The sequence below is a fragment of the Salvelinus alpinus genome, chromosome 7 (genome assembly GCF_045679555.1).
Source record: "Salvelinus alpinus chromosome 7, SLU_Salpinus.1, whole genome shotgun sequence".
NCBI lineage: Eukaryota > Metazoa > Chordata > Actinopteri > Salmoniformes > Salmonidae > Salvelinus > Salvelinus alpinus.
In genome coordinates this window covers 13,582,631-13,599,353 of record NC_092092.1, presented here as the reverse complement: position 1 = coordinate 13,599,353, position 16,723 = coordinate 13,582,631, and the positions used below count along the sequence as shown (strand labels likewise).

Below are 16,723 nucleotides of genomic sequence, written 5' to 3'. Positions count from 1 at the left end.
GTCAGGAAGTTAAAGCTTGGTTGCAAATGGATCTTCCAAATGGACAATGACCCCAAGCATACTTCCAAAGTTGTGGCAAAATGGCTTAAGGACAGCCAAGTCAAGGTATTGGAGTGGCCATCACAAGGCCCTGATCTCAATCCTATAGGCAATTTGTGGGCAGAACTGAAAAAGCGTGTGCGAGCAAGGAGGCCTACAAACCTGACTCAGTTACACCAGCTCTGTCAGGAAGAATGGGCCAAAATTCACCCAACTTATTGTGAGAAGCTTGTGGAAGGCTTCCCGAAACGTTTGACCCAAGTTAAACAATTTAAAGGCAATGCTACCAAATACTAATTGGGTGTACGTAAACTTCTGACCCACTGGGAATGTGATGAAATAAATAATTGCTGAAATAAATCATTCTCTACTATTATTCTGACATTTCACATTCTTAAAATAAAGTGATGATCCTAACTGACCTAAAACAGGGACTTTTTACTGGGATTAAATGTTAGAAATTGTGAAAAACTGAGTTTAAATGCATTTGGCTAAGGTGTATGTAAACTTCCGAATTCAACTGTATGTGTATGTATGTATATATAATGTACACATATATGTACACGAAAAGTTTTGGAATGGGTCCTCAGATCCTCAAAAGGTTCTACAGCTGCACCATCGAGAGCATCCTGACTGGTTGCATCACTGCCTGTTATGGCAACTGCTCAGCCTCCGACTGCAAGTTACTACAGAGGGTAGTGCGAATGGCCCAGAACATCCCTGGGGCCAAGCTTCTTGCCATCCAGGTCCTCTATACCAAGCGGTGTCAGAGGAAGGCCCTAAAAATTGTCAAAGATTCCAGCCACCCTCGTCATAGACTGTTCTCTCTGCTACCGCACAGTTAGCGGCAACGGAGCGCCATGTCTAGGTCCAAGAGGCTTCTAAACAGCTTCTACCCCCAAGCCATAAGACTCCTGAACATCTAATCAAATGGCTACCCAGACTATTTGCTGTGCCCCACCCCCACCCCTCTTTACACCACTGCTACTCTCTGTCGTCATCTATGCATAGTCACTTCAATAACTCTACCTACATGTACACACTACCTCAACTTACCGGTGCCCCCGCACATTGACTCTGTATCGGTACCCCCCTGTATATAGTCTTGCTATTGTTATTTTACTGCTACTCTTTAATTACTTGTTACTTTTATCTCTTATTCTTATGTTGTTTTTTTAACTGCATTGTTGGTTAGGAGCTCGTAGGTAAGCATTTCACTGTAAGGTCTACACCTGTTGTATTCGGCGCATGTGACTAATACAATTTGATTTTAAACTGGATCTACAAGATAGGGAACTGGAGATTTGATGGCCTCTGTTGTTCCAAACACTCGTTGTCTCATGTGACTCTTCCGCACTGCATATGAGCATCACGTACCAAACCTTAAACCATAAATGTCAAGGTGCATCAACAGAAAGAAAGTAAAGGAAAATGAGTTGATTTCAACTGGAAAGGAGAGATTTAGAAGAAAGTCAACATTTAGACTTTCTAGGTAGAGCTGCTCTTTCCCTCTTTTGTACACACACAGGCTCTCAGTAGAGCTGCTGTTTCCCCCTTTTGTACACACACAGGCTCTCAGTAGAGCTTGTGTCGCTTGACATTTTAGACCAGTTTCTACTCAGAAACCAACGGCATCAGAAGCCAGCTAGCTCAGCTGCACAGTCATACTGATTTTTACATTTTTAACCATGGTCTCTTTCACAGATGAGCCCTGCATGAACACATCAACAATTACACTATACCCGTCTATATACACACACACGAATTACACAACCATATACACATTAATTACACTATACATGAAAAACAACACAAAAAGCTAAACACAATCATATGAAACAAACACAATCTTCAGTAAAAAAAAAAAAAGTTAAAAAAATTATATATAAAAAAAAATCAAACAACTCCTTGGTTCTCTATAAAACTTTCAGATCGTGTTAAAATGAGACAGAGAATAACAGAACTCTTCTGTGGCTCGCCCGCCACAAGTGTCCACGACTGAACTGTGTAATGACATACACCAGCAGACCGAAAAGGTAACGCTTTATTTATCTGCCTGCCTTTTTATCTGGTGTTTACCTGGAAATAGTAGGCTAAGATGAAGTCGATGCATAATAATGACCTGATTTTATCAATATTCCTTTCAAATAAATAAACCAAGTCTGCCTCCCAATTCTCCTCCCGCTCTAGAATTCAGCAATTGGACACTCCCGGTCATGGATTTAAAAACATGTGATTGGTGTAAGCATGGGCTGGATTGAGTTTCCACGATTGCTAAATCGTGTTAGAAAAGTGTGCAAGTGCACACTTTGGGAGAAGGGTAGAAAATCAGGATGCAACGTATGAGACAAGAAAAGTACAAGAAACCTTGATAATGGAATAGTACAATTCTTTATGCATTTCATTCTTTAATACATTACATACAGTACAAATCGTATCAGTGGAGGCTGCGGAGGGGAGGACAGCTCATAATGGCTGGAACGGAGTAAATGAAATGGCATCAAACACATGGAAACCATGTATTTGATACCATTCCACCCATTCCGCTCCATCCATTACCACGAGCCCCTCCAATTAAGTTGCCACCAACCTCCTGTGCATTGTCAATACAATACATCAGTTTGGTTACTACAGCAGGAAATGTACATTTACATAAACAAGATGTGAGGAAACAGGCAATGTGCGTTTCTGAGACAGTACATTGCAGTCGTCCCATAGGTGGCGCCACAGGGCTGCTCACATGCAGATGCCCGTAACACAACAATCACGGTTACCTGGTTAATGTTCAGTAGGCACAAAATGAAAGAAAAGTGTCCAAAAAGGAGTGAAATCAGAAGGTACCATCTGGCCTTGTCCAATAACACATGCTTATTTTTGTTTTCTGTTGCAAAACATTTTCCCACGGTGTGCCATAATGAAAATGGCCCAGTTCAATCTGCAGTACAAACTTCAATCTCAGTATGAGTAGTTAGTACCACCTGTAAAGTGGCCCTTCTGTCATAGCCTGGTTAACCCATATTTAACACTGCACTCATGAAGTGAAACAATGGTGAGCGCTATGTTCATTCTGGTTTAACCAGGCTACTTCAGTCAGGCTCAGTGGAGGCTGCCGAGGGGAGGACAGCTCATAATAATGGCTGGAATGGAGTAAATGGAATGGCGCCTGGGAACTATGTTTCAGAAGTATTTGATACCATTCTACTGATTCCGCTCCGGCCATTACCACCAGCCCGCCCTCCCCAATTAAGGTGCCACCAACCTCCTGTGGTCAGGCTCTTCTGGGTCAAAGGAAGACACTCATTCAAATAAGACCCAAAATGCTGAATGTCTGACCGCAGCATACATGCATACATATCACCATAGGATTGCAAAATTACAGTAACTTTCACAACATTCCTAGATTTTCTGGTTGGAAGACTCCTGGAATCAGAAGCGTAACAGCAGGAAATCCGTAATTTTCCAACCACGATTTCTGAAAAACCTAGGAACTTTGAGAAAGTTACTGGAATGTTGCAACCCTAACAGACCATAAAGATTATAGCTACAAATATCAGGACACTTGACTTCTTCTCTACTTGCTAGCTACAGGCCATACTGTTCATGGTAATGTCATGCTTCAGTGGCCATAAGAGATGCTAGAAGGCTGTAACTTGGTAAGGAAAGTGACCAATTGGGGCTAAAATGTTTAACCTTAGGTAAAAAGATATTCTGTGCACTTGAATTTGATTGGACTACCATATTTAGACATTTTGTAATGATAGTAAAAAAAAAAAAAGTATTAACTAGTCACTGAAGGAGAACGCTACAATAAATACAACCATCAGTTGGCAATGGGAACCTAACCTCTGCCACAGTGGGAGTCTTTCACAGTTTTGGGTCTTTATAATCATCTCTTTCAGCCAACTACCAGTGCAGGGCTACCCAACTGTCTTAACATAACATTCTTTACCCCTTTATATTTATTTAAAAATATCATTTGTAAGACACAGAATGTTGACACTACTCTCTCTCTCTTATGTCTGTAGTCACAGCACAACTGTGTCTGATGGGGTCCAGGGAAGGTATAAACATATCTGGCTTCCTATTGGCTATGAGCAGGGAAGAGCTTTATTGGCTGATGAAACTGAAGGCAGAGGTTTTTGAACAGTGCTCTTCTTCCTCCTCTGCAGTCTCTCAATCTGGTCCATTCTTCCTCCCTACTCTTCCCTCTTCATCTGTCTCGCTTCTCACTATCCTCTCTTTCTGCTCCAGTGCTATACAGTCTTCCTCCATCTCGAGTCTCTCCCCCTCTTACCTCCTCTTCTACTTGGCATCCTCCTCTACCACCAGGTAAAGAAGGGTTTCCTGCTCTGGAAGCTCTGTGTGTAGGACTCACTATTGGCTCTCTGTGGTGCTCTGGCTGTCTCCACTATGACTGGGGGCATCTGGACCAGTTGTAGGGGGGTCTTATGCTCCTTCAGGGCCTGGCTCAGGTTCAAGATCTGGTGGTAGACATACGGAGCTTCAGCACAGGTTTACACAAACAGATGGAGGCAAACACACACAGAAACATTTACATAATCAAGATCTGGTGACAGAAACACAGCTTCAGCATCACACACTTAGTGTAACAGGCAAAACGTCAGTACAGAGAAAGTGGAGTCGCAACTCAACGGTTCAGACACGAGACGTGTGTGGCAGGGTCTACAGACAATCACGGACTACAAAAGGATAACCAGCCACGTCGCGGACACCGGCGTCTTGCTCCCGGGACAAGCTAAACACTTTCTTTGCCCACTGAGGATAACACAGTGCCACCGACGCGGCTCACCCCAGGACTGTGGGCTCTCGTTCTCCATGGCCGACATGAGTAAGACTTAATCGTGTTAACCCTTGCAAGGCTGCCGGCCCAGACGGCATCCCTAGCCGCGTCCTCAGAGCATGTGTAGACCAGCTGTCTGGAGTGTTTATGGACATATTCAATCTCTCCCTGTCCCAGTCTGTTGTCCCCACTTGCTTCAAGATGTCCACCATTGTTCCTGTACCCAAGAAAGCAAAGGTAACTGAACTAAATGACTATTGCCCTGTAGCACTCACTTCTGTCATCATGAAGTGCTTTGAGAGGCTATTTAAGGATCATATCACATCTACCTGAAACCCTAGACCCACTGTAATTTGCATACCGCCCCAATAGATCCACAGACGATGCAATCACCATCACACTACACAATCCCATCTGGACAAGAGGAATACCTATGTAAGAATGCTGTTCATTGACTATAGCTCTGCCTTCAACACCATAGTGATCTCAAGGCCATCAGACTGTTAAATAGCTATCACTAGCCGACTACCACCGGTTACTCAACCCTGCACCCTAGAGGCTGCTGCCCTATATACATGGAACACTAGTCACTTTAATAATGTTTACACAATGTTTTCTTCATTTCATATGTATATACTGTATTCTATTCTACTGTATTTTAGTCGATGCCACTCCGACATTGCTCGTCCTAATATTTATATATTTCCTAATTCCATTTTTTTACTTTTAGATTTGTGTGTATTGTTGTGAATTGTTAGATACTACTGCACTGTTGGCGCTAGGAACACAAGCATATCGCTACACCCACAATAACATCTGCTAAATATGTGTATGTGACCAACACGATTTGATTTGAGTAGGAGGCCAATGACAAATACTGACACTGTTCAGATGTCTAGGTATTCCCCCACCAACTCACCTGTCCTCTCATCACAGCTATCTGTTTGTGGAACTGTGCTCTGTCAAAGCCTGGATCCTTCTGTAGAGAACACAGGACAAGACGTCACTTTAATAACGCTGGCATGATGCAAGAAGTGTTGTGAGGAGGACAGAATGGAGTAGAGTAGAACTTTGTTGTGACGTCAAGTGACATCAAGGCCATGAAAACCTTGGCCCCAGATCTGTTTGTATTTCTGCCAACTCTTATGGACAGCACAAACAGATCTGGGGCCAGGCAAATTAAACCCCCTGCTAACCTTAAAGAGTTGGTAGAGGTCTTCCTCCAGGTCTTTGATGAAGGTGGGGTCGATCAGTTTTGGCAGAACCAGGTCCCTAATCTCCTCAGAGAAAGGAACCTTAGCCTGAGATAACCACGCCCAGTAGAATGGATCTACAGAGAAGAGGAATGAAGTAGTGTGGGTTCCTCTCATACAGTTGAAGTCGGAAGTTTACATACACCTTAGCCAAATGCATTTAAAAATATATATATATTTTTTTACAATTCCTGACATTTATTCCTAGTACAAATTCCCTGTCTTAGGTCAGTTAGGATCACCACTTTATTTTAAGAATGTGAAAGGTCAGAATAATAGTAGAGAGAATGATTTATTTCAGCTTTTATTTCTTTCATCACATTCCCAGTGGGTCAGAGGTTTACACGATACTAAATACTTATTGAGTGTGTCGCCTTTAAATTGTTTAACTTAGGTCAAGCATTTCGTGTAGCCTTCCACAACCTTCCCACAAGTTGGGTGAATTGTGGCCCATTCCTCCTGACAGAGATGGTGTAACTGAGTCAGGTTTGTAGGCCTCCTTGCTCGCACATGTTTTTTCAGTTCTGCCCACAAATTTTCTATGGGTTTGAGGTCAGGGGTTTGTGATGGCCACTCCAATACCTTGACTTTGTTGTCCTTAAGCCATTTTGCCACAACTTTGGAAGTATGTTTGGGGTCATTGTCCATCTGGAAGACCCATTTGCGACCAAGCTTTAACTTCCTGACTGATGTCTTGAGATGTTGCTTCAATATTTCCACATAATTTTCCTGCCTCATGATGCCATCTATTTTGTGAAGTGCACCAGTCTCTCCTGCAGCAAAGCACCCCCAACATGATGCTGCCACCCCCGTGCTTCACGGTTGGGATGGTGTTCATCGGCTTGCAAGCCTCCCCTTTTTCCTCCAAACATAACGATGGCCATTATGGCCAAACAGTTCTATTTTTGTTTCATCAGACCAGAGAACATTTCTCCAAAAAGTATGATCTTTGTCCCCATGTGCAATTGCAAACTGTAGCCTGGAGTTTTTAATGGTGGTTTTGGAGCAGTGGCTTCCTTGCTGAGCAGCCTATGTCGATATAGGACACATTTTACTGTGGATATAAATACTTTGGTACCTGTTTCCTCCAGCATCTTCACAAGTTCCTTTGCTGTTGTTCTGGGATTGATTTGCACTTTCCGCACCAAAGCGCGTTCATCTCTAGGAGACAGAAGGCATCTCCTTCCTGAGCGGTATGACGGCTACGTGGTCCCATTGTGTTTATATTTGCGTACTATTGTTTGTACAGATGAACGTGGTACCTTCAGGTGTTTGGAAATTGCTCCCAAGGATGAACCAGACTTGTGGAGGTCTACAATTGTTTTCTGAGGTCTTGGCTGATTTCTTTTGATTTTCCCATGATGTCAAGCAAAGAGGCACTGAGTTTGAAGGTAGGCCTTGAAATACATCCACAGGTACACCTCCAATTGACTCAAATGTTGTCAATTAGCCTATCAGAAGCTTCTAAAGCCATGACATAATTTTCTGGAATTTTCCAAGCTGTTATAAGGCACAGTCAACTTAGTGTATGTAAACTTCTGACCCACTGGAATTGTGATAGTGAATTATAAGTGAAATAATCTGTATGAAACAATTGTTGGAAAAATTACTTGTGTCATGCACAAAGTAGATGTCCTGACCGACTTGCCAAAACTGTAGTTAGTTAACAAGAAATGTGTGGAGTGGTTGAAAAACGAGTTTTAATGACTCCAACCTAAGTGTATGTAAACTTCCGACTTCAACACACACACGTATGTGTGTGAGAGACACTCACAGGCTCTCCAGGAGTCAGGGTGTTTGATTGGGAAGGCAAGACCATTGTCTATGGCTGCCAGTCTGATAATAGGCTCTTTTACCATCACCCAGTCTGTCTCCTACACACACACACACACACACACACACACACACACACACACACACAGGGGGAGAGAGCGACAATAAGAATGTGACATTCCAGTTTCACACTTTCTTTAATAACTCCTATAAAACTAACGCTACAAGTCTAAATCATACGTTTAAAATTGTATTTTGTAAGTCTACTCACCCGGTTCTTTTCTGTGTCCATTGGACAGTCGTATTTTAACAGCCAGTTGTCATTCCCCCGATCTGCAAGCATCAACACAGCATCAAGCTACAATGCATCTAATTCAGTTATTCATCCTCCCTTCCACACACACATACCGGTGTTCCTGACGATGAAATACAGAAACACTAGTTTCTCTGTTTCTTGCACACACCTGTGTTCCTGATTATATAGTCGAGGACCACCAGTCTCTCGAACTGAAGCTGCAGCTGCCGATTGGTGTTCTCTGGAAGAGGCTCTGCCTCAAACCGCTTTAGCCAATAGTCTGCGTCTTTGTAGCCCTCCACAAACAACTGGAATGATCCCACCTGAGCCATGGAGGAAAATTGATTATTATAAGACAAAGGCTCATACATGCTGATAGGAAGTTCTACATTTTTATACCTGCAGGCTTTAAAAAAGGGGCAATCTGCAGTAGCTACATCCATTTTTGGACTTATAAAGGAATGATAATCATTGATTCTTGAAGAATATAACTTACAGTGCCTTGCAAAAGTATTCATCCCCATTGGCGTTTTTCCTATTTTGTTGCATTACAACCTGTAATTTAAATAGATTTTTATTTGGATTTCATGTAATGTACATACACAAAATAGTCCAAATTGGTGAAGTGACATGAAAAAAATTACTTATATTACTTATAAATCTAAAACTGAGAAGTGGTGCTTGCATATGTATTTGAAGCCCCTAAATACGATCTGGTGCAACCAATTACCTTCAGAAGTCACACAATTAGTTAAATAAAGTCCACCTGTGTGCAATCTAAGTGTCACATGATCTGTCACATGATCTCAGTATATATACAACTGTTCTGAAAGGCCCCAGATCCTGCAACACCACTAAGCAAGCGGCACCATGAAGACCAAGGAGCTCTCAAAACAGGTCAGGGACAAAGTTGTGGAGAAGTACAGATCAACGTTGGGTTAAAAATATATATCTGAAACCTTGAACATCCCACAGAGCACCATTAAATCCATTATTAAAAGACAGAGAGAATATGGCACTACAACAAATCTGCCAAGAGAGGGCCTCCCACCAAAACTCATGGACCAGGCAAGGAGGGCATTCATCAGAGAGGCAACAAAGAGACCAAGGATAACCCTGAAGGAGCTTCAAAGCTCCACAGCGGAGATTGGATTATCTGTCCATAGGATCACTTTAAGCCATACACTCCACAGAGCTGGCTAGAAAAAAGCCATTGCTTCAATAAAAAAAATAAGCAAACATGTTTGGTGTTCGCCAAAAGGCATGTGGGAGACTCCCCAAACATATGGAAGAAGGTACTCTGGTCAGATGAGACTAAAATTGAGCTTTTTGGCCATCAAGGAAAACACTATGTCTGGTGCAAACCCAACACCTCTCATCACCCCGAGAAAACCATCCCCACAGTGAAGCATGGTGGTGGCAGCATCATGCTGTGGGGATGTTTTTCCATCAGTAAGGACTGGGAACCTAGTCAGAATTGAAGGAATGATGGATGGCGCTAAATAAAGGGAAATTCTTGAGGGAAACCTATTTCAGTCTTCTAGAGATTTGAGACTGGGACGGAGGTTCACCTTCCAGCAGGACAATGACCCTAAGCATACTGCTAAAGCAACACTCGAGTGGTTTAAGGAGAAACATTTAAATGTCTTGGAAGGGCCTAGTCAAAGCCCAGACCTCAATCCAATTGAGAATCTGTGGTATGACTTAAAGATTGCAGTACACCAGCAATACCCATCCAACTTGAAGGAGCTGAAGCAGTTTTGCCTTGGATAATGGGCAAAAATCACAGTGGCTAGATGTGCCAAGCTTATAGAGACATACCTCAAGAGACTTGCAGTTGTAATAGCTCCAAAAGGTGGCTCTACAAAGTATTGACTTTGGGGGGTGAATAGTTATGCAGGTTAAAGTTCAGTTTTTTTGTCTTATTTCTTGTTTGTTTCACAAAAAATATTTTGCATCTTCAAAGTGGTAGGCATGTTGTGTAAATCAAATGATACAAATCCCCCAAAAATTAATTAATTCCAGGTTGTAAGGCAACAAAATAGGAAAAAATGCCAAGGAGGATGAATACTTACGCAAGCCACTGTACTGTATAAATGCCTCATGAGCTTAGTTCAACTGTTGTACCCCATCAGAACCCAAAATATAAGCTTGTTTTACCCCAATGTTTGTCAACATTGTAAATGTAAATGTTAGCCTCAACATGCTTACAACTATAATAGTGATATCTTAGATGGTCAGTCTTTACATCAATAGCTCTGATTATGCATTTTAGAGTGGTTACATTTAGTCAGGCCTGATCCCTCTGCTTTTTACCAAAACTGAGGCGGGGTCCCCTCTTTGTTATTGTTTCAATTGTAAGTTGCCCCTTTAAGGGTTACCATATTATTTACTTTAGGGCAGTGTTCTTCAACTGTAGTCCTGGGGATTGCAGGCTTTGGTTCTAACCCAGCACTAACATACCTGATTCAACTCATCAACTGCTCCTCAAGCCCTTGATTGGTTGAATTAGTCAACAACGCTACATGTGGCATGTATGACGCATTAAGTGCTGGCTAAAGCAGAGAGAAGCACCATGACAGCATTGTGTTCACTGTTGCAAAACATTTCTAAACGTTGTACAAAATGTGTGTTTCTTATTGGACAAGTTCAGATAATGCCTCACTGTTTCAAGCTGTTTTAGATTGCTTTCTCCCATTTCATGCCGAATGAACACTGCCCAGTTGTAGGTTCTGAACCCCAGGCGGCAGTTGAACCTACCTTAGGAGGGAGGCCTATTCTGTTGAAGCGCTGTCCAACTTTGGGAACTTTCTCCAGAGCTAGCCTCTTTCCCCGAGACTTGACTCTGTCTATAGCATTGTAGTTAAACGTATCACTGGCCAGGTACACCACCTAGAGAAGAGAGAGGCGAGAGAGAGAGCGAGATAGTGATGAACGGGAGAGGGAGAGATAAAGAATTTATTGTCCATACCCTATATGTGTGTGTGTGTGTGTGTGTGTGTGTGTGTGTGTGTGTGTGTGTGTGTGTGTGTGTGTGTGTGTGTGTGTGTGTGTGTGTGTGTGTGACTGACTGCGTGTGTGCGTGAATGCATGCATGTCTGCCTGTAACCCCCCCCCCCCCTACCTTGGTCTTTGGCACGATATTGAGCTGTAGTTTCTGGTCTACCAGACTGGCCCCGGCCTCAGACAGATGGCCCTGGTTCAGGACCAGACAGTCCCGTCCGAAGCAACAGGGACAACACAGCTTCTGGAGCCACTTGGTCCACTTTGGGTTCAGCTGACCATACGGCTCCTCGTTCTTAGGCTTGAACACACCGATTACGTTCTACAGACAGGGGATTATTATTGGTACTTGTTACACTCTACTAATATTCTTTACCCATAGTAAGAGAGAGAGAGTGGTAATGTCAGAGGAAGTGACATAACACAACATTTGCCAATCAAAGAGGGTGATTCATGGTGCAGCAGAACCTGCAGGATGGGGCTAACAAGCTGGAATTGGAATCGTTTTGCAAGCCATTAAAGTCAATCGGATTAACTTGAGTTTCCTCACATGATCGACTGTGGAGGGAGCCACACAGGAGGCTAAGCACAGAGACTGAGGCTAGCTTTGTAGTGGGCACGTTCCAGGTCGTCTTTAATGCAGTCTCGCTGACTGTGCCAGAAGATCATATCTCACAACACCTGGAGAAGTGTTTAACATCTCTGGAACCACATTGATGTGGCTTAGCTAGCAGAACAGGACCGCTGAGTGCTGAAGTGCGTAGCACAGAGAAATTGTTTGTCCTCGGTTGCAACAACCACTACCAAGTTCCAAACTGGCTCTGGAAGCAACATCGGCACAATAATTATTAGTCTGGAGCTTCATCAAATGGGTTTCCATGGCCGAGTAGCCGCACACAAGCCTAAGTTCACCAAGCGCAATGCCAAGCGTCGGCTGGAGTGGTGTAAAGCTCGCCGCCATTGGACTCTGGAGCAGTGGAAATGTGTTGGCTGAATCACGTGATGAATCCTGCTTCACCATCTGGAAGTCCGACAAACAAATCTGGGTTTGGTGGAGGCCAGGAGAATGCTACCTGTCCAAATGCATAGTGCCGACTGTATAGTTTGGAGGAGGAATAATGGTTTGGGCTAGGCCCCTTAGTTCCAGTGAAGGGAGATCTTAACGCTACAGCATACAATGCCATTTTAGACTATTCTACGCTTCCAACTTTGTGGCAACATTTTGGGGAAGGCCCTTTCCTGTTCCCAGCATGACAATGCCCCCGTGCACAAAGTGAGGTCCATAAAGAGATGGTTTGTCGAGATCGGTGTGGAATAACTTGACTGGCCTGCACAGAGCCCTGACCTGAATGGGAGCAAGTCCCTGCAGCAATGTTCCAACATCTAGTGAAACGCATTCCCGGAAGAGTTGAGGCTATTATAGCAGCAAAGTGGGGACCAACTCCATAGCGGCAGGTAGCCTAGTGGTTAGAGCGTTGAGCCAGTAACCGTTAGGTTGTTAGATCGAATCCCAGAGCTGACAAGGTAAAAATATGTTGTTCTACCCCTGAACAAGGCAGTTAACCCACTGTTCCTAGGCCGTCATTGTAAATAAGAATGTGTTCTTAACTGACTTGCCTAGTTAAATAAAGGTTACATTTATAATAATTAATGCCCATGATTTTGGAATTAGATGTTTGACGAGCAGGTGTCCACATAGTTTTGGTCATGCAGTGCATGTGCCATGAGTGGGATCTGAACCCTGGTCTCCCGCTTTTTTAAACACCCTTTGTTTTCAAGTAAGCCATATAACTCAGTCTTATGCAGCAGCACCAGCACATGATTTTGCTTACACTGTCTGCTCCGTCAACCTGCTGTTGCCGATTCTAGCTCTGACAGTGTAGTGATGTCATCATGTTCTGTATTGACTTCCCCCAGCTGCAGCATCTCTCTGCAGTGTTGCTTTTTGGGTGATGTGACAGTTGAGGTGAGCAATTTACACATGATGGTTTCTAGCCATAGTAGACCTTGCTGTATAGTAGATACGGGATGTAGTTCAACCATGCCAGGCTGGGCTCTGTGACCTGGATGTCGGCCAGGGATCTGAACCCTGGTCTATTGGTCAAAACCAACGCCATAATCATTAGACCAAGAGAAAATTCCCTCTTGGGCCGAGGCTGACAAAGATCTGTAAAGTCGCTAGCAGGGAGGATTACCTCCTCATGAAATTGTGAGTCCAACTCACCTCCGCCACATATACACGGTACGACAACAGTAAAGATGCCCTGGAACGCAGCCTATGCAACCCTGTCTGTTTATATCTGTTGCCTTTAATAGCCACTGGTCCATAGGAGAGTAACAGAAATGTGTTTATTGAGTGTGTTGAATTGAAAGGAGAGAGGCAGGCTAGGGAACGGAAATGCAGTATCCATCTTCTTCAGAGAGTGTGGGGATGCTGATTACTCGGCCTACCTCTGGAGAGAAAATGGAGAGCTCTACCTTTATCCATTCAGATTGCTAGCACATGACTTCTCCTAAGCTACAACATATTCACACAGACAGCAGCCTACACAGTACACACAGAGTAAATTGATTTTCTATGGGTTAAAAAATAAACGCTCCTCGACTGGTCTACGGCAGATCACATTAACGTCTGAACAAAGCATAATACTCTCTCCCAGCCTGCCTTATATAATAGGCCTCCTGTATGACAGTGTCTCAACCTTTTCTATACAGGGACGTCAGCACATTTGCTTAGGCCTGAGAACTGATAGTGTCAGCTAACCTTTGAAAGATTGGGCCTGTGTGCACTGTGCACCACACTGGTTTTAATAGAAGTTGCCCCAAGGCATGTCTAGGATCTTACAGTGTCCTTATCCTTAGATCAAGGTCTGGGGGCAACTTCTTTCTATTTCATGCGTCACACCACCGTGGGGCTGGCAGCCCACAGAGGTTTTTCCCACCCTGATTGCCAATGTGCCAGTGACGCTGGGCTCTGTGATGATGCCAGGTCACAGAGCCCAGCCTGGCATGGTTGAAGTACATCCCGTATCTACTATACAGCAAGGTCTACTATGGCTAGAAACCATCATGTGTAAATTGTTCACCTCAACTGTCACATCACCCAAAAAGCAACACTGCAGAGAGATGCTGCAGCTGGTGGAAGTCAATACAGAACATGATGACATCACTACACTGTCAGAGCTAGAATCAGCAACAGCAGGTTGATGGAGCAGACAGACAGTGTAAGCAAAAGCATGTGATGGTGCTGCTGCATAAGACTGAGTTATATGGCTTACTTGAAAACAAAGGGCGTTTAAAAAAAATGACAGATTGCATCCTCTCCCCGTCAGTCTCCCAGCCTGTCTGTCTGTCAGTCCGTCTGTACATCCATCCATCTGTCAGTCAGTCTGTCTGTGTACATTTCTCTCTCGAAAGACTAGCAGTCGTAGCTAGAAGTAGCTTGTCTGTTTTAATGTAACAGATTACATGTAACATTAAAAAGTCAAAGTGGTATAGATAAGTGGTCATTTAAAAAGCTAGTTGCGGGACGAAGCTAGTCCGTCTCACCCCTTGAGAGTCTTTCACGAAGTAGCTACCACTAGATCCTTGGCAGATGATCTCTGGAAAGATCTCTTCTTCTATGGCTTGTTCTGCTTTCCTCACGATCTCCCGAAACTCTGGGTCGTCTGGAAACTCATTCCTGTGTGGATCCCGCGGAGAGTTCCCTCTGTCCCTGACCAAAAGCGGCTGTCTCTCCCGGCTGCGTCCAGGGCTCCCAGCCGACACTCGCACCACAGAACCCGGAGTTCTTGGACCGGTGGCTTCGCTCTGGCAGTAGTTGTAATCTATGGAGTCCTGGAGAGGAGAGACGAGGGGGCTCGTTTCGTCCATTTCAGCGAGGGATTTCGGGTATTACAGCGGCCGGGAAATGTACAGATAGGAGCCAGGGTGAGGGAATCAGACGAGGTGTTTTTCGATGCTGTTGATTCCAAGCTTTCAAACAAAACATGACTGTCATCTTCTGCATAAAGACCCACCCACTCGGAATAGAGACTTGCAATTGGCGTTTCCTCTGCCCAGCCTCCTCGTGGTACCGCCCCGTTTCTGAGGGAACGCTTGTTGTGTGGTGAAATCTGTGAAATAAAATATGCTTAACGTAATCGATGATTCTGATCAATATTCTGATCACCCCACTGATCAAATGAATGTGATAAATCAGGCAAGATTGGGCGCTGGTAGTTAAAATTACTTCTCAAGTGTTCTATCATAAAATGTACAATTCTTCATCACTTTCAGTCAAAATTCAGTAGTTGCATTCGATTCCACTGAAATGTGGTAGTAGTCACTTTGTAGAGCAACCTGGTCTCAGAGCATTTCATATTATTCTGTATGTAAATCCGGGAGAGTCCATATCTTATGGTATGTAATCATTTGTGGATGTCCATCACCCATTTGGTATGATATGTTTCAAAAAGGCACTTGCACATGAGATATCTTTGTTGCAGGTGCATGGTAGCAGTTAAATAGGATGAGAAAAAAACAGAAACCTGCACACTGCTCTTGCTAGTATCACTGAGCTTTATTAAATTTTACATAACTGTAAACTACAATTTCTATAAGTTTGTAACCAGCTATTATAAACTGGTCACCAACTTAATCCGAGCAGTGAAAATAAATGTTTTGTCATACCTATGGTATAAGTTGGTAACCAGTTTATGATAGCAATAAGGCACCTCGGGGGGTTGTGATATATGGCAGATATACCACGGCTAAGGACTGTGTCCAGGCACTCCGTATTGCGTCATAGTAAGAACAGCCCTTAGCCGTGTCATTGAAACAAGCACATAAAGGCGTCATAAAGGTCATGACTGATATTAACTCAGAACAAAATGTAGGCATATATTTCCTAACGCTGTGTTAAACTCAGACCTTATTTTCGGCGTTTCTCCCAAAACCCCATTCTTTCCCCATTAATGGCTAAATGAACCAGCGGTAACTAATATCCAACGTACAACGAGGGGGTTCGATTAATCTCGACCGGGCACCCGTAACAGCGTGTTTTGCATTCGATTTGGAATCGGGCTGCCTTCTGGGCATAAACCAGGTGCCCCGCTCAATACAAAAGTGACGTAATTAATCATGTGTAGTAGGCTAATTAGTAGGGTTCTGTGTTTTCCATAAAAAGTGATTGCTTTTGATAAAAATGCTTTACCTGCCTTCCCAATGAAAAATAGTTAGAAAATTCGAACATTTATTTTATGGAAACGAGATGCTGTATGCTGCTTGTTGACAAAATGACCAAGCGGCGCAGATTTGAGAATGCGCTCCTCCCTTCCGCTTTAGCCGATGACCTGAGTGACTTTTGCGCGGTTCAACCCGGGCCAGTGTAAAATAACTCCCTCAGTGTTTCCTATGAAGGTCATACAAATCATATTGGAGGTAATGGGACTTTATTGGCATGGGAAACATATGTTAACATTGCCAAAGCAAGTGAGGTAGATAATCTACAAAAGTGAAATAAACAATACAAATGAACAGTAAACATTACACTCACAGAAGTTTCAAAAGAATGAAGAC

The 16,723-nt window shown here is 43.5% G+C and overlaps 1 protein-coding gene across 1 annotated transcript; it reads right to left on the bottom strand.

Annotated features, from left to right (window-relative positions):
- Positions 1 to 2,411: 2,411 nt before the first annotated feature.
- On the bottom strand, positions 2,412 to 15,163 carry LOC139580493 (phosphatidylinositol 4-kinase type 2-alpha-like). Its single transcript, XM_071409238.1, has 9 exons — positions 14,714 to 15,163; positions 11,286 to 11,486; positions 10,922 to 11,053; positions 8,331 to 8,484; positions 8,138 to 8,199; positions 7,868 to 7,967; positions 6,037 to 6,170; positions 5,760 to 5,819; positions 2,412 to 4,520 (listed from the first exon to the last, which is right to left on the bottom strand). The coding sequence occupies exons 1-9, from the start codon at positions 15,035 to 15,037 to the stop codon at positions 4,359 to 4,361; spliced, it is 1,329 nt and encodes a 442-aa protein (XP_071265339.1). The 5' UTR covers positions 15,038 to 15,163; the 3' UTR covers positions 2,412 to 4,358.
- Between the last annotated feature and the right edge of the window lie 1,560 nt (positions 15,164 to 16,723).